At 34.6% G+C, this 17,534-nt stretch overlaps 4 protein-coding genes across 4 annotated transcripts in view; 2 read left to right on the top strand and 2 right to left on the bottom strand.

Annotated features, from left to right (window-relative positions):
• Window positions 1–992: 992 nt before the first annotated feature.
• Window positions 993–4,199, top strand: LOC106329263 (cycloartenol-C-24-methyltransferase). The gene is made up of 14 exons (XM_013767890.1): window positions 993–1,054; window positions 1,122–1,222; window positions 1,631–1,697; window positions 1,935–2,008; window positions 2,147–2,231; window positions 2,314–2,369; window positions 2,485–2,539; window positions 2,749–2,796; window positions 2,896–2,979; window positions 3,057–3,173; window positions 3,256–3,339; window positions 3,431–3,556; window positions 3,653–3,750; window positions 3,850–4,199. The coding sequence occupies exons 2-14, from the start codon at window positions 1,140–1,142 to the stop codon at window positions 3,899–3,901; spliced, it is 1,029 nt and encodes a 342-aa protein (XP_013623344.1). The 5' UTR covers window positions 993–1,054; window positions 1,122–1,139; the 3' UTR covers window positions 3,902–4,199.
• A 1,499-nt stretch (window positions 4,200–5,698) lies between these two features.
• On the top strand, window positions 5,699–9,285 carry LOC106336146 (polyamine oxidase 1). Its single transcript, XM_013774893.1, has 9 exons — window positions 5,699–5,866; window positions 5,963–6,212; window positions 6,328–6,450; window positions 6,541–6,602; window positions 7,020–7,174; window positions 7,555–7,698; window positions 8,092–8,241; window positions 8,532–8,786; window positions 8,861–9,285. Exons 1-9 carry the CDS (start codon window positions 5,824–5,826, stop codon window positions 9,092–9,094), a joined length of 1,416 nt encoding a protein of 471 aa, XP_013630347.1. The 5' UTR covers window positions 5,699–5,823; the 3' UTR covers window positions 9,095–9,285.
• A 519-nt stretch (window positions 9,286–9,804) lies between these two features.
• Window positions 9,805–12,263, bottom strand: LOC106336147. The gene is made up of 5 exons (XM_013774894.1): window positions 11,842–12,263; window positions 10,595–11,620; window positions 10,457–10,525; window positions 10,184–10,382; window positions 9,805–10,083 (listed from the first exon to the last, which is right to left on the bottom strand). Exons 2-5 carry the CDS (start codon window positions 11,615–11,617, stop codon window positions 10,013–10,015), a joined length of 1,362 nt encoding a protein of 453 aa, XP_013630348.1. The 5' UTR covers window positions 11,618–11,620; window positions 11,842–12,263; the 3' UTR covers window positions 9,805–10,012.
• A 2,913-nt stretch (window positions 12,264–15,176) lies between these two features.
• Window positions 15,177–17,534, bottom strand: part of LOC106329662 — a 6,437-nt gene continuing 4,079 nt past the window's right edge. Inside the window, exons 2-4 of the mRNA XM_013768339.1 lie at window positions 15,774–15,945; window positions 15,575–15,697; window positions 15,177–15,489 (exon numbers count right to left, since the gene is read on the bottom strand). Coding sequence (XP_013623793.1) covers window positions 15,177–15,489; window positions 15,575–15,697; window positions 15,774–15,945 — 608 coding nt within the window. The remainder of the gene's footprint in view (window positions 15,490–15,574; window positions 15,698–15,773; window positions 15,946–17,534) is intronic.

Raw genomic sequence — 17,534 nt, 5'->3', positions numbered from 1 at the left:
ATGATTACGGGAAATCTTTGGTTTTAAGTTAAAAACCGAAAGTTGGCTACTACTCAGACCACTATCTTCCTTCTTTGGAAACAAAAAAACAACCTAATGCATAACCAGACATCGATCTCACCAGAAGCTATCTTCAATGGCATTGATAAAAATATGAGAAACATTATATCAGCTAGGAAAGTTAGTAAGCATTTTCATTTGCTCATGGCGATTTTGTTTAGATAAGGTTCTTCCTTGTAATTTGTAATCTCTATGGTCCATCTTGTTTTTTTTTTTTTTTTTTTTTTATCAGTTAGGAGAGTTAGTAAGCATTTTCGTTCGCTCATGGCGATGTGGCTGAGATAAGGTTCTTCCTTGTTAGTTTGTAATCTCTATGGTCAATTTTGTTTTTTCTCTCTTTTTTGCCAAGATGGCTCAAACTTAAAATCTTCTTTGTAAAATCTTTTTTTCATTATATGATATTTACATTTTAGCAACAAAAAAAAAGTTAAAAAATTAGTTTACGAATCATTAACGTAAGAGCAGCATTATCCCTGAAACCTACTTAAGAGTTTCTAAAAAAAATATATATTTTTGTCTGGTTAAAAAAAAATTAAAATCGCACCAATCGCGGATCGCCACATGTCGGTGGGGCCTGTAAATAAGGGATCCTTATTTCATAACTTTGGAGACTGGTTTTCATGGTTTGTGGGGCCATTGTTTTTTTGAAAGAAACCTCCTTTTAAAACCTCCAATAATAGTGCTCTAAGAACATAATTAACCCGAAGTTTTTAGGATGGGGTTCTTAACTTCCGTTAAGAAACTATAACTCTGGATTAATCATGGCCTAACGGCCCCAAAAAAAAAACACTACTTACTAATTGTTGGTGGGCTTTTAACGTATAGCAGACTAGTCACATGTGTGACACACTGTGACACTGTGCCACGCTGTGAGATTTGACGGATATTTGTCATCATCTCTTATTTTATTATTATATAAAGGTGAAGCCAAGTCACAGGTAAGCTCTCTTCCCCACTACTGTTTACTACTCCGATTCATCCGAAAGAGTTTCAGGTAAAGTCTTCTCCTCCGTCGATACATCTTCTCCTACGATTCTCATACTCCATCCCGTGATTTTCAGATCTCCGTTCGTTGCACAATGTCGAAGTCCGGAGCTATGGATCTCGCCTCGAACCTTGGTGGAAAGATCGATAAATCCGATGTCCTCGCCGCCGTCGAAAAGTACGTTTGTTCCCTCTCGATCGTAAACGTAGTTTCGTTCTCCGATTCACTTTAACAACACTCGTTTCCTTTACCATGCATATATTGATATTGTGGATCCACTATATCGTTACGAAAAATCTATTGATCGAATAATAATAATGCATTGAATAGTCTCTCGCGCCTATGTGGTCCCTGTTCTTGATATTTTTGACGTGTGTTTCGGCTGTTGTCACGCTCTGGAGGGCCCGACTTGTTGTTTTCTCTTGGCCTTTAACGACATTAAAAAGATTGATATATATATTTTTTTTTAATAATATTGGGTTGCTTCTAGTTTCATCTCTCTGAAGATGTAGAAATGTATGCGTCAGTACGATGATTTTATTACTGGACATTATAGTAACTTTTAGTGATTCGACGATGATTCAGGTATGAGCAATATCATGAATTCCACGGAGGAGACGAGGAAGAGCGAAAAGCTAACTACACTGACATGGTATATAATCCTACTAATATATGTTTTCAGCACTTTAAGACATGTCGTTTACTTAATAATTCCTACTAATGCCTGATTACGTCTCTCTCTCTCTCTCTCTCTGCTTTGATGACAAGCGTATATGCATTTTGAATGAGCTTATCATTAGTGTTCATCTTCTTTACAGATATAATAATAGTAGTAAGCCAGATATTGAAATGAATCATGCTGACTAATCAACTACTAACAATATTGCAGGTTAATAAGTACTATGATCTTGCTACTAGCTTTTATGAGTACGGATGGGGAGAGTCCTTCCATTTTGCACACAGGTCAGTTATCTTAGACCGTTTTCCACTTTTCTACAACTCCGTTTGAAGTTCTACCGATAAATCTTTCTTTCTTGCAGCCACAGACACTGGATACTTGTCTAGTTATATTTAATTAGCATCCCTGTTTTGGTCTTGCAGATGGAATGGAGAATCACTTCGAGAGAGTATCAAACGTCACGAGCACTTTCTTGCTCTTCAGCTTGGCGTTAAACCAGGACAAAAGGTTTGATAAGTTCAGCTGAGCGCTCGAAAAGTGGAACCTTCACCATCAGTTGCTCATTTCATCCCTTTATGTTTCTCAACAGGTACTGGATGTAGGGTGTGGAATTGGTGGACCACTGAGAGAAATTGCACGATTCAGGTAAAATGATCACACGTTATTATTTACATCCTCTCTACATTAGATTTAGAGTACATGTCATGGTTAGGAAAATATTTCAATAATATAGATTCTGTTTGTGTTTGCTCTGTTACAGCAATTCATCTGTTACCGGGATCAACAATAATGAATACCAGATCACCAGGGGCAAGGTAACATATCTATATTTGTGGAATATAATGCATTTTCTGTCATATAATTGGTTGCTGGAATTTCTTGCAAGTGTTATTTCCCGTCTCTTTGAACTTGATTTTGATTGATTTCAGAATGTGGATTATATGACTATAAATTCCATGATTGATATCTGGTTTTTTTCCTTGGTGTCTTGTATAATTCATATTGGCATCCCTCTTCCTCGCAGGAGCTAAACCGACTTGCAGGTGTCGACAAGACATGTAACTTTGTCAAGGTCAGTTTAATTCAAGTTTCTTGTACTTACTACATAAGTTGTAAAATCCTGGGTTGATAAGAAAAAAACCTTGTAACGGGCAACGTGATGAATTTGTAGGCTGACTTCATGAAGATGCCATTCCCTGAAAACACTTTTGATGCTGTTTATGCTATAGAGGCAACCTGTCACGCGCCTGATGCAGTATGTCAAATTATAAACATCTATTTGTTTGTTTTCTTCCTTGCATTTATAATTCGTCATTATGATCTCAACAACAGTATGGATGCTACAAAGAGATCTACAGAGTGCTAAAGCCGGGGCAATGTTTTGCTGCCTATGAGTGGTGCATGACTGATGCATTTGACCCTGATAACGCTCAACATCAGAAAATAAAGGTCTAGTGTGGTCTCTTGCATCTATCCATACCATGTGTGATCTATTATCGTCATGAACATAAACAAAGCCTCCATTGTGCAGGCAGAGATAGAGATTGGAGATGGTCTCCCTGACATTAGGCTGACTTCAAAGTGCCTGGAAGCTCTGAAGCAGGCCGGTTTTGAAGTAAGTATCATCTAACTACAGATCCTCTCTATTTCCTAAGCCAAACAGTTCAATATCTAAAGATACTATTATCATCTGCGTTGTTGTAAAGGTAATATGGGAAAAGGATCTGGCCAAGGACTCGCCAGTCCCATGGTACTTACCTCTGGACAAAAACCACTTTTCGCTCAGTAGCTTCCGCCTAACAGCTGTTGGACGATTCATAACCAAAAACATGGTAAGAAGAAAAAACTTGCTCCGACTCATCTGTCATGTCTCACCAGCTAATACTGTTAGTTGTTCATATATCCCAACTTGTCATTGTTGTTTATAGGTGAAGCTCCTTGAGTACATAAGACTGGCACCTAAAGGAAGCCAAAGGGTTTCAAATTTTCTGGAGAAGGCAGCAGAAGGATTAGTCGACGGTGGAAGGTGAGAGAATCCCAACTTATATATCATTCCCCTTCAAGATTTAAAATAGATCTGTTTTCCTAAGGCGAAAATGCTAAATCTATGTGTGTGTTATAACAGGAGAGAGATATTCACGCCAATGTATTTCTTCTTGGCCCGGAAGCCAGAATGAGCCTGGTGAGAGATGATTATCCGTTAGGTCGAGTGAAGTTTGTTCTGTTTCATCTCCTTTTGTTGCAGTGTTTCTCTCCTGCATTCCTAAAAAGAAAAACCTTGTTGCAACTTTGTTTTGGATAAGTCTTAACATGTCACGTGCTGTGCAACTCTGTCACTGAGTCACGTGCATATGCGCAAAATATCTTGGAATCCTTTATCTCTTTCTATTTTAGATCTCAGAAACTTTATTTGTCGACATCTGTTATGATCCAAACGTGGAACCACTTCCACAAACAGACGTGGTCCTTGGATTCTTTTTTGGATTTACTAAGATTGGCTGAGACAAATGGTCAGAGCATCTTCAACGGTACTTTATTTTTCGGTTTTTGCTTTATTTTTTACTTATTTCATTTTTTTCTTCACTTCTTTGTTTTTTAAAAATGAACTCTTTTATTTACAAACTAATCCTTGTTATTTTTTACTTAAGCTATTAAAAGACATCCAATTAACTTCAAATTTTACATTATTATTTTTATCTAATTGAATGTTAATAACAAAAACATGAAATTATTGATTTCTAAGAATTTTATGTTCGATTTAAAAGAATTTAGAATAAAATAAGCTCATTTTTGTTAAAATACATTTTTAATCACTTAAGAGATATATGTATTTAGTGTTTTTTATAAAATCTTTTGTTTATTTATTTATGTTATGTTTAATAATTGTATTATATAATAATTAATAATTTATAATAAATAGTAATTAGGTCGAATTAATGTTAAAACAAAACATATAGGTAAAATTAATAATTAATTATAAATTGGTGGTAGAATATATTTAGAATATTCCATTTTGAAAAAAAAATATGAAGCAAACCATTAGAGAGCATGTTGCTTTATTTTCTGAAGAACTTCAAATTTCGAAGAAAAAATGAAGTTAACTATTGGAGATGCTCTTCAAAGATAATGTGTTCTCCCTCTTAAGGTCCTTAGACATCAAAACACGCAAAATAATATTTGTACATAAACCATTACACTATTGTTAAAAAAAAACCACTGCACTAAAAACAGATTGATGATCTATTGATCTTAAAGTTCTATATAAAATTGTACCGTCTAAATTGGTATTTTATGGTTTTAGTCAAGAGCCAACTTTCACAATTGCAAACAACACATGAAAAATAAGTTTGGTTCTCACAAATAATGCAAGCAAGTAAAGCTTTGATGAGTTAGCCAGCCGTGTTTCTTAGAGCTTTCCTTTTCCTTTGCAACAATATAAACGTGATTGATTTTTTAAATATGCATAATATGTTGGGATTACGAGCGGGAAGTCTGGAATCTACCCGACCAATTATATTGATTCGTAACCAAGTGGTTTTGGTCTAGTTGTAAAAGGTTCACAGCTATGAGTACCGTCCTGGTTTCAATTTCTATTGGTCATCCGGAACGTCTTAACTGGTAAGAAAACGCGGATTATGTGGGTCTCGTGTTGATTAGTGATTGGATCTAGAAAACTTTTGGGATTGTTATAAAAAAAAAAAAATGATTTGTTGGCAATTTTTACTTCGATTTTGGTTTTTATTTTAAAATAACACTAAGTAGTGGGCCTTAGTATAAATGTAGAGCAGGCCTAATAAGATACACCTGAAAACATACCCTCGTACTTACTAAGGATACAAACTCAATTGAGGTTGCAGCCCATTAAAAATACGACCAATCATGGCAACTAGCTCGACACCGTGTCCTCAAGCGCGTCCAACACACGCGTTCCACACTTAATTTAATTTCGAGTTCGAGTTGTTGTCCAAGTATAATTCCTCCTGCCTCTATAAATATACAAAGACCAAAAACAAAACGAAAACGTAACAACAACAACCTATCTCCTCTCCTCTCGACCCCAACAAACAAAACACCTCTTCTTCCTTCACCCTCGCTCGCCATGACGACCGCCTCCGTAATTATCATCGGCGCCGGAATCTCCGGTGAGAATCAACCCGTACTCATTCATAAGTCATAACTTGTTGCTCTTGTAATTATCGGTAGCTTGAATTTTTTTAAACGGTTTTTTTTTTTTTCAGGAATAACCGCGGCGAAGGAGCTGGCCGAGAAGGGAGTAGAAGACGTGTTGATCCTCGAGGCGACGGACCGGATCGGAGGGAGAATACAAAAGCAGAGTTTCGGTGACGTGTCGGTGGAGCTCGGTGCTGGCTGGATTGCTGGCGTCGGTGGTAAAGAGTCTAACCCTGTTTGGGAGCTCGCTTCTCGTCTTAACCTCCGTACATGCTTCTCTGACTACACCAATGCTCGTTACAATATATACGATCGAAGGTTATCTCAATCTTGATTAGCTTCTTCCTCCTCCTCCTCCTGAGTCTTTTTATTTTATTTTGTTTTTAATTAACTCCCGAGCTTACTCAGTTTTGATGGTTTATGTTTTCTCCAGTGGAGAAATCTTCCCGACTGGATTCGCTGCTGACTCGTATAAGAAGGCGGTTGACTCGGCGATTCTAAAGCTAAAGAGCCTTGAAGCTGAATGTGATGGCCAAGAAGCTGAAGAAGCTCCTTCGTGAGTCTTCTTCCTCTCTGTTTTTTTTTTAAGTATATTTTTTCATGAAAATAATGCGATTATTAATGTGGTGCTTTGGTTTGGTTTCAGGTCACCAAAGACGCCAATAGAACTCGCTATTGACTTCATCCTGCATGATTTCGAGATGGCAGGTAATCATTACATCTAATATTTTGTCTGTTTTATAACAGTGTTTTTCATCATTACATCTAATAGTACTGACACGGTAAATCGGATTTAAAGGAAATAATTTTTTTAACGGATTTTTGAAAAATCGATCTAAACATTCAAAAAAAAAAAGTCCATCTAATCAACAAAACGTATAATTACCGCCTAGCAATTTCTTAACATTGTATTCGTTACCGTGTTGTTCAGAGGTTGAGCCAATATCGATCATCTAATAGTAGTGACACCGTAAATCGGATTTAAAGGAAATATTTTTTTAACGGATTTTTGAAAAATGAAAAATCTATCTAAACATTCGAAAAAAAAAAGTCCGTCTAATCAACAAAGCGCATAATTACCGCCTGGCAATTTCTTGACATTGTATTCGTTACCGTGTTGTTCAGAGGTTGAGCCAATATCGACTTACGTGGACTTCGGTGAAAGGGAATATTTGGTTGCTGATGAAAGAGGTTACGAATCATTGCTTTATAAAATGGCCGAGGGCTTTCTCTATACCTCAGATGGTAACATTTTGGACAACCGCCTCAAACTAAACAAGGTACTGTAGATTTTTTTTAAACTATTTCTTCTTCAACACCTGTGCACACAAAATATCTTTCGACTGTTGTTAAACGATGAGGTTTTGATGGACCTCTTTTACTTGAGTTAAAAGGAGTATATTATGACGTTATTTTGGAAAAGCTCCTTTTTGCCTTTTAGCTGTTGTTGATTTGCATTTTCCTGCTAAGTTTGACAACTAAACCACAGCTGCTAGGTTTCTCTTCAGTCTCAGCATTTGTTTTGTAGTGAAAATTGATTTCAAGTTGTGTGGGGTCATTGTTTTTATTTATTGCTTCTCAGAAACCAGCTGGCTTAGTTTTTGGCACCTATTGCTATAGTAGTATTAGTAATCTTATATTAGTGGTGAATTAATGGCAGGTGGTTAGGGAGGTGCAACAGTCGAGGAATGGTGTTGTGGTGAAAACAGAGGATGGTTCCGAATACGAGGCCAATTATGTGATCGTGTCTGCTAGTATTGGTGTTCTCCAATCCAATCTTATCTCATTCCAGCCTCCTTTACCGGTTAGCTTACTTTCTCCTCTTCTCCTATTATTACTAGTTTATAATCAACTACTTATTTGTCTTATCTTTTATGCTTATTTAACGCTAAAGATAACACAAAAAGGGGGAGGTTTTTTAATCATTCAATGTACATGAACCTAGGAAATATAAAATTGCGTTAGCCATTAGGTAAAGAAAGTCAGAATTCATTTTTTTTTATTTTTATCAAAACCATACATCAAATACAATGGGTTGGTTATGCATGGTTGATCCACATAATTCAAGAGAGAGGCCTTTAAGATAACATAAACAATTAACAAACATGCATGTTGAACTTTGTCTCAGAAATCAGAATAGTTTTTTTTTTATCTTTATTCAAGTGATCTTACTAACCAGTACTATTATTGGTGACAGAAATGGAAAACTGAAGCTATACAAAAATGTGATGTGATGGTGTACACCAAGATCTTCCTCAAATTCCCTCATTGTTTCTGGCCATGTGGTCCTGGCCAAGAGTTTTTCATCTATGCGCACGAACAACGCGGCTACTTCACCTTTTGGCAGGTTGATTACCTTAAAAAAATTAAAATATTATCAGTAGTTTGTTAATCTCAATGCATCTTTTTATTCAGTCCACATACGTGAGAAACGTGGCACATGCACTCCCTACTAATCTTATTATTAATCACCTGGGGGGTCCCTTTGATTATTATCATCATTGCTTTAAATTATCTCGAGTGTCTAACCAGCTGCATGGTCCATGTAGCTTGTTATATTATTACAAGTTTGCTTGCTCTCTACTCTCCAGCTTGCAGTCTGTAAATCTAACTGTTGTTGCTCCTGTTTTAAATCAGCACATGGAAAATGCGTACCCGGGGTCTAACATTCTGGTCGTGACGTTGACCAACGAGCAGTCAAAGCGCGTGGAGTCCCAATCAGACGAGGAGACACTGAAAGAGGCGATGAGTGTTCTGAGGGACATGTTTGGTCCCACTATTCCTTACGCAACTGATATTCTTGTCCCTAGATGGTGGAACAACCGGTTTCAGCGCGGTAGCTACAGCAATTACCCTATGATATCTGATAATCAGCTTCAACGAAATGTCAAGGTATTTTTACAGCACCTTTTGTTGTTTTTAGCACTTATGTGGGAATTTATGATTTGGTTTTTGTGATTCATCAGGCTCCATTTGGAAGGATATTATTCACAGGAGAACACACAAGTGAAAAGTTCAGTGGATATGTGCATGGAGGATACCTTGCGGGTATGGACACAAGTAAGACTTTGTTGGAAGAGATGAAGCAGAGTTTGTTGTTGCAACCTTTACTCGCCTTCACCGAGTCTTTAACACAAACAGACCAGCGCTCTAATCCTCAAATGTACACTAATGTCAATTTAATATCAGGGAGAAGCTAGACCACCTATAGCCCCTTTTTATTATTCTTTTTGATCTACTTTTGGCAACTCATGTGAAGTACTTATAACATAACACACGCCTTGAAATAGACAAGGTGTTTCCTTTTGCATTAACCGGATAAACTCCGATGAACTTGTGTGACATTCTTATCCATTCTCTTTGCCATTTATTTATCTCAAGTGTTTTCTTATCTCGTAAGCTTTTGAGCATTTTATTGAAATACAATTGTCGTTCAGGGCAAGTAGTAGTCTTCAAGAAAAATCTACTTCAGAACTTGTTTGCTGACGATGATGATCACAGAAAAATAACAATTGTTATCAATATCTCATTATTCGATAATTGTAAATTTTACTGGTTCGTATCATTTCAAAATAGTTTATTGTGGATATATGTTATTTGAAAGACGACCAAGGCATACTATGATATTGGATGGACAGCAAAGGAGAGAGTGCATGTGTTAGTCATTGTCATTGGAATATATTTGGTACTATGTGGTAAAAGCAAAGACAAAGACTGGTAAAAAATGACGAACAGATCATTCCAACTAGCCTGATAAGAACAACATATCACTCAATAGTGACCAGTTAACGAGCCCAAAGGCAGCAACTCAGTCTCATGAGTCTGTCTGAGATGCTGATTTTGTTGCAATATCTCTATATATTGCAAGAACCATATAAACTGATACCTAAAACTCCTATTAATAAAAAAAAATAGGAAGAACATTTTTGATAGTATTAATAGTACAATTGGCCAGAACTAGAGCAAGCAATGCGCTGTATTAAGTTTCCAAGAACTAGACTCACCAGACAAGGCATCATAGCAGCATTTCAAGGTTCTGAGTTATAATTAAAAGCCATAGTTACAGAGAACAAGAACTGATTACTCTTACAACAAAAAGGCCTCCCAGTTGATAACTTCTATGCCAAAGTGACTACAGCATCCTTCCCATAGATGCGCTGAAGTTCAAGGCTAGCGACGTGATACGATGCTGTAAGACAATATAACACACAATAACTTTTGTATCTTGTTCTGTATTGTCATGCTTTAAGCTGCTATATTGAATTAAAATATATATGTTGAAACATTACCTTTCCAGGTGTTGAAATTTGTACGGTTGATATCAGATCCCGTTACGTTTTGAATAGCATCGAACAGCTTCTCCTGAGGCGTATTCTTCAGCTCTTGAACAACGCCATAAATGGTCTTTCCGTTCTCAAAGTATATGTGATTGTTTGGATGCTTCGTCTTGCAGTTAGCATGCTGCTCGAACTCATACGCATTAAGAACCTGTTGCATTAGATTTTGTATTAGATAGACATGCCAGTAAATGACTCTAAGAGTGTTGGTATCACGTTGCTTACTTTGTTAAGGTTACAGTCGCTGCAGCCACATAGATACCCAGTCCCCTTTATAACTCCTATGAGATTTTTCTGCCAGATAACGTTTTTAGCACATAGTAAAGGTGAGAGGTTGATTCCAGGTTAAAAGAAGAGACTGACCTCGCGTGACCAGGAGTAGTACTTGACAGTGACCCCATCAAACATTCCTGTTGACAACAAGGACTTTACATTTGAAGGAAATGTGTTTGTGGTGGAACCCTTCTTAGCTGTCTTTGAGTCTTTACTTTTGGGGGGGAGAAATGTATCGACTCTAGAGCTATTGGCGTAAGGAGGATATTGAGAAGACATGTTGTCCTCTGCAGGAGAATGGCTGAAGTTCTCAAAACTGGCAATAACAGGAACTGGAGACACCATTGTGGTTTCTTTCTGATAATTTCCAAAAGATATGGTCTGTCTTCTAACCTCTTGACTAGTTTGATCACTGTTCTTGTCAGCTTTTTCTTGGCTAGGAACCATAAATGCCATCTCACAGCCTTGTGAGAACACAACATTGGCATTAGACATGACGTTCTCATGTCCCTTGTTATAAGAGAAGATGTTATAATCAGCCTTTTGAAGAGACTGACCCATCAACGCAAAGCTTTCTACTCCTTTCCCAAATGGATGGAATGTTGAGAAGACATTTTCATCTCCTTTATCATAACTCAAGTTTGGCCCTGGCAAGGTGAAGCTCTTGTCAATACTACTGCAGGTTTGGCCAAAAGAGGGGGTGCTATCATAAAACTGAAGCATGGATTGGGGCATGTTTTGAGATTCACACACTTGATTATTGACTGTGACCTTTCTAATGGTGTCAAGATTTAATGAGCTACCATGAAGCACCTCCTGGTTTAGAGGAGAGATATATCTACCAAGGAGATGTGATGAATGCTGCGCATTAGCAGGATCGAATAAGAAATTAGGTACAAGTGAGCTGTCCCAAGCAGACATAAGAGGAGGAGTTAAGAAACTCGTCCGGGAACCACTATCAGTCTCAACCACTTGTCTCTTATTACTGAATAATTCTGAACCGGTGGACTCTTCTTGTGTCAGCCACTGATGAATCCGTTTTAGCTCCATTCTCGAAGAGACAGAAGAAGGATTCTCCTCAACATCATCTTCTCTAACAAGATCTGTACTCATCCTCTGTCAACAAACCAGCAAGAGAAATAATCAACAACGCACTAACTCGCAATGAAATAGTCTATAACCAATAAGAAGAGGAGTAGAAAACTAAAGGTTTCTATAAAATGCAGATTGGAGTGTGAGCATGACGTCATCGATAACTTTGGTTCAAATGAACAGTAAAACTAGGAACTTTGAACCCTAAAACCATGAACCACCACGAGACGATCTCGAGTCTTTACCTTTTGCAACTATAGAAATGAAATGGCAGAGCTGTTCTTAAAGTCTCCAACGGCGAATCCAAAAGAGAGAAGTCGCGAGGAGAATCCAAAGGTTGAGGGGAAGAGTGAACACAAGAGAGAGAGAGAGAGAGAGAGAGAGAGAGAGAGAGAGAGGATCATCAAAAACTATAAAGGAACACGAATCGTCCGGTCGTTACGAGTATGTGGAGAGTTACAATTTACAAGTAATGCCCCTTGTCAGATTACTTGACGATTGTTCTTTTTTCTTGTTTGGTAGGGAATCATTTGGTGTGAGTGCGACTATTAGATGAAGAAAATTTAACAATGATGATGATATGTGTGAAAAATGTCTGACAGATTGGGTCAACTTATCAATTATGATACTGGCCCCCACACAGTATCTCATTTCTTTCTCCATAGGGTTGTCGCAAGGACATTTAGGATAAAGTGATTTTTACCACATTTTAACTTAACATCCATCCTTATTTTGTTAGTGGTCTATTTACAAGTTGTACAATTTTCATGTAACATAATGATCAAAGATGGGAAGTAGTACAGATGGGATATGGAGTCTTTTCCAAAAACACCAATCAGATTACAAGTGGCTCATAACCAGTTTCTACGCTGCTCACCAGAACTGCAAGATGCTAGTTCGCATCATCCTTCTCTTAAAAGTTAAAACAAATGGCCCATATTTCTTATTAGGCCCAATTCGTTTTATAATATAGGTCACAAGACTGGGCTGAATTCGTTTTATAATATGAAGAAGGGAAGTCATATGCTCTGCACCAGTATGGCCTCTATAAAACTCATGACCAAATAAAATGGACAAGAAGGTTATCCAAGGCTGGACAATCGGGGTCGCAGTCGGATTTCAGGTTCATGAGTTTTAGCATTATAAAAGTTTGGGCCGGGTTCTGTTCAGGTTTAGTTACATGTTTGAATCCAAAATTGTTTTGGTTTAAGATATTAATTGGGTTCTCGGTTCTAAAATTATCAATTTATCAATATTATTAATACAGAATCATTGCTATCTTTTACCCCTGGTAGACCTTGGAATATTACTTTTGTGCCACTGGGCCTATTTAAAATATAAATAGAATCCTATAACCATAATTATTTCTAAGCAATGTTTTAAAAAAATAACTACTTCTAACCGTATATATTTTGCAACCTCTTTTCTTAATTCCAAAATTTTAGGAACCCACAACTCTCAATGGCTAAACTGTCGACTATGTTTAAGTCCAAACTGTATTCAGTCCAATAATTAAAGTTATGTCGTTTGAAATGGTTAATATTGATACCTATTCTATTAAAATGGTTAATATTGATATCTATATTCTATTAAAACAGCAGTGTGACCCATTGATAACAAGTTATATACAATTGACTTTTTTTTATAACTGTATCTACTTTAATTAAATCAATAGCACTTTCTCTTTGTATAATAAGCAGTTACGTTTTCTTCCAATACAAAGGAGTTTTTGTCGGTTTATGATTTTAAAATTGGGCCATGGGCCTCGATTTTGTTTTTAAAATCAACTGATTTGTTCCATTTGGTCTGATTGCAAGGAGCCATATAAATTTATATTGCTTTCTTAACCACATCTAGGTTTATGGCGAATTTAATTTTAATAGAAGAAGACAAATAATATTGATTATTAAACAAAATTGCAATTATACTCGATTATTATCTATTATATTAAAACATAAATATAACCAATTGATAAAAAGTTATGTCCAACTAAACAAACTGAAGTTATATAACTGCACAAGTTATATAACTTCATCTAAATGAATATATTTTAAAGTCAGGGATAACCACTTTAAGTCATGTTTTAAAGAACTATGTATATGGCAACAAAAATTTATAAAAATATATTTTTGTATTTTTTTGTTATTGGGTGTTTAAATAAAAATTATTTTTTTGATTTTAACCTTTTATTTGATTAATATAACACATTATTTTATATAATTATGTATAGCGTTACGTTATTGACATAATATAATAATTATTCCTCATAATTATAATAAAATTTGATATATTTTTTTCAAAAAATATTATCACACTACAACAGCATAGCTTATATCTCCGCCAAAAAATTAGATTTATTCGACTAGACATTTTTCTTTCAATTTTTAAATACTTTACACAGACATTAAGTTTATCAATTAACAAAGCATTTGATGTTAAAAATAGGATTTAATAGGGTTTAAGTGAAATTTTAATGGAAATAAATATTCATATAAATGAAACTCATTTAGTATAACGGGTTTTAAATAGGTTATTCGATTAAAAAATATTTATTAAATATGTAATTTTACTTAAAGTTAGTGAAGGTCTTACTAATATTAAAATTTTCAAAAATAACTAAAACAAAAAATATACGCGCCCTTTTAAGGGTGGGTCAAAATCTAGTATTTATTAAAACTCAATATATTTCCAATCTTTTCAATAAATTTGTATACTTAGCCTCTTTAAACCATATTGTTTTCCTTCAAAATAACTCTGGAAGAATCTTCTATCAACAATACGAGACTCGTACTTGAACTATATGTGACAACATCAGACAAATCATGATTCATGAAAAACCGAAACCTTGTATGAACGAAAATCATAAATAATGAAACGTAAACAAATTGAAGTTAAACATAAGAAATTCTAACATCTCTATAAACATAAGAAACACTATTTAAACTTAAAAACAACAACATTGTTTAAACTATGCAATTGTCAAAAAAAAAACATGAAAACATTAACATTGACCAAATAAAAATATATTCAATTATTGAATTAATTATTCATGTAATAGATAATTATTTTGGGTACTCAATAATATCTTAGTGAGTTTTGAATACATAGGGACTAAGGTCTGGTTTGATACAAGTTTTTTGGATTTTTTTTTTTTTTGGATTTTTTCGGATATCTATTTGGATTGGGTAAAACTCATATTCCGAAATACCATAATACAAGTTCCATTTGGTATTTATATCGGGGTTTGATCGATTCAGACTCATTTTTGTCGGGTCGGATTTTATTTGAATTCCGTGACCTAAGAAAATGGGTCTGAATCCAGAAGGTCACGGAATTCAAATCAAATCCGACCCGACAAAATCAGTCTGAATCGATTCAAACCCCGATATAAATATCAAATGGAACTTGTTTTATGGTATTTCGAAATATGAGTTTTACCCGAACCCCAATAGATATCCGAAAAAATCCAAAAATAAAAAAAAAATCCAAAAAAACTTGTATCATAATAGATAGAGAGGCTCCATTGTATCATAATAGATAAGAAAGCATAGAACATAATAGATAGAGAGGCTCCATTGTATCATAGTAAAGAGCTTTGCGACTTGACATCCATGTTAAGTACTAGGCCACAGTGACGCATTGCGTGGAACGTTTTGACTCCCCCACAAACAACCTCAACAAGTAATTTGCGTCCACCCATGTGGCTTCCATCAAGTTCAAACACCTTGTCTTGCGCATCTTCTCCAACAATAGATAATTCAGCTTTAGTAAACCTATTGGAAATTTTGACGTAACGTATCTTTCCACATGAAGAGAAATGTTCACGCAAGGCAGTCTCGATATCAATCTCACTAAGCAATTTTTCATATCCAGTAACAGAAACGTCAATGGAACTGCAATGGCACGAGATGATGATATTAACAACACATGTTAAAAAAAAAAATCAAACAAAAAAAAAAATTCAAAAAATTTACGTACTGGCCTGCATCTTTCAGAAAAGGATAAGGCTTCACAACAGCCTTCCATCCTCCCACGTCACTTCCATCAAGTTTCAACGCCTTTTCTGCTGCGCCTTCTCCCACGATATAAACAACAGCACGCCTGCGAAGAAAATAAAAGTTCGTTGCTATAGCGCTTACTGAGTTGAGCTGTGAAAACATGAAAGTTATCGACAAACCTTAAGAGTTTTTCATCCCTTCGGCGGATACAAATATCAGTAATCAGTCCACATGATGAGAAGAGTTTTCTCAACGCTCCATCGACATCATAACGTGAAAGATTGATGTCATACCCCGTTACGAAAACCCTCCCAACGTCACTGCAATAATCAGGACAAGAACATCGCAATACTAATAAATCTCAAACGCACAAACAAAACAATTATTGTTACGATAAAAAAAAAATTGATCAATAACAACATATCTAACATATACAAATCTCAAACTCAAAAAACAAAGCAATCAATGTTACTGTAATAATTGGATCAAGAACGACACAAATCTCAAACATACAAAACAAAGCGATCAAATTTCAAACTCACAAACAAAACTATCAACGTTACTGCAATAATTGAGAAAACAAGACCAAATTTTGATCCGCACTTTTACATGATAGTTTTTTCGAATAAATAAAAATATATATATGAATTAGTGTTTTGATTTTATGGACATTATTGAATTACAAATATATACTACATCGAAGAAGCAAATACTTTTTTAATTAAAATTATATAATTGATCAGTTAGTTCATTTAAGATTTTATATGTATATTAGATTATCATCTTTATATATGTGTGCATTTTAAAAGAGTTACATTTGTTGAGTCGGTAAAACATAAAAAAAGTTTTCAAATAAATAAAAATATTTTATATGAATTAGTGTTTTAAATTTACGTACATTATTAAATTACAAAGGAAGCAAATGATTTTTTATTTAAAATTATATAATTGATCAATTAGTTCATTTAAGATTTTATATGTATATTAGATTGTCATCTTTATATAACTGTGTGCATTTAAAAAAAAATTACATTTATTGGAGTCAATGAGACATAAAATTTACTAATTTTTAGATTTTTGATTAATTTAATAATATATATTTATAGGAATTTTAATATTTTTAACAATTTTTTCATTCTTATACCAGATTTGCGGTCGAAACCATAGATCCGGTGATCTGTATATAATCCAGTTCAGATTTATTTAAATTCAAATATTTATAAACCAGATAAAACTTGGTAATAATCCAACAACTCATTGTTAACCGGGGATCTAAAATTGGTTGATACGATAAAAACCCATATAAATTTGAAAAGGAAATGTTAAAAAATGATCCAAATTTTAATATAATTTTTTGATTCGTGATTCTTTAAACTTAGTTATGTAAAATATATTTAAATAACAAACCAAATATGAAATCGTGTGTACAATTAACATAAACTTTCATGAAATAATAATATAATCATACTATTTTAATATAAATGGGTGTAAATAATGAAAATAATTTAGTCAAAAACAAATATGTGAACAACATACCAAAATTGTAAGCCGGTAGCTATAATATTAAATTAATCTCCTATATATTAATTGAGAAGCATTTGAAAAATTAGAACCTTAATTTTGTATTAATTAAAAAAAACCCCAAATCCTAGGTGGCACTCTAAATGCCTTCTAAATTTCATTTCAAAGAATTCTAGAGCATCTAATATAAAGTATAGTTTAATCTAATGGTGTCACATTATTCCATAATTATATAACACTAAAGAACATTATATTAACCTAAAATTTATGAAGTGTGTATTCTTTCCTTAAATAAAAGCTACGGAATTACCTAATATGATTTACATATATACGGGAATTAATGATTATGAATAATAAAGATTTGATAACAATTTTTGCATCCTTCTTCATTTTTGTTTAAATTTATATTATTAAAAAAA

This window comes from Brassica oleracea, chromosome C3 (genome assembly GCF_000695525.1).
Source record: "Brassica oleracea var. oleracea cultivar TO1000 chromosome C3, BOL, whole genome shotgun sequence".
Lineage (NCBI taxonomy): Eukaryota > Viridiplantae > Streptophyta > Magnoliopsida > Brassicales > Brassicaceae > Brassica > Brassica oleracea.
This window is presented reverse-complemented; position numbering and strand designations above follow the sequence as displayed.

Coding starts and splice junctions, on each gene's coding strand:
- LOC106329263 (XM_013767890.1), top strand. CDS start 1,140: ATGTCGAAGTCCGGAGCTATGGATCTCGCCTCGAACCTTGGTGGAAAG. Junction 2,009..2,146: donor TCCTTCCATTTTGCACACAG/GTCAGTTATCTT, acceptor TTGGTCTTGCAG/ATGGAATGGAGAATCACTTC. Junction 2,980..3,056: donor CCTGTCACGCGCCTGATGCA/GTATGTCAAATT, acceptor TCTCAACAACAG/TATGGATGCTACAAAGAGAT.
- LOC106336146 (XM_013774893.1), top strand. CDS start 5,824: ATGACGACCGCCTCCGTAATTATCATCGGCGCCGGAATCTCCG. Junction 6,213..6,327: donor TACAATATATACGATCGAAG/GTTATCTCAATC, acceptor TGTTTTCTCCAG/TGGAGAAATCTTCCCGACTG. Junction 6,603..7,019: donor GCATGATTTCGAGATGGCAG/GTAATCATTACA, acceptor CGTGTTGTTCAG/AGGTTGAGCCAATATCGACT.
- LOC106336147 (XM_013774894.1), bottom strand. CDS start 11,617: ATGAGTACAGATCTTGTTAGAGAAGATGATGTTGAGGAGAATCCTTCT. Junction 10,526..10,594: donor ACTACTCCTGGTCACGCGAG/GTCAGTCTCTTC, acceptor GTTATCTGGCAG/AAAAATCTCATAGGAGTTAT. Junction 10,383..10,456: donor GCGACTGTAACCTTAACAAA/GTAAGCAACGTG, acceptor CTAATGCAACAG/GTTCTTAATGCGTATGAGTT.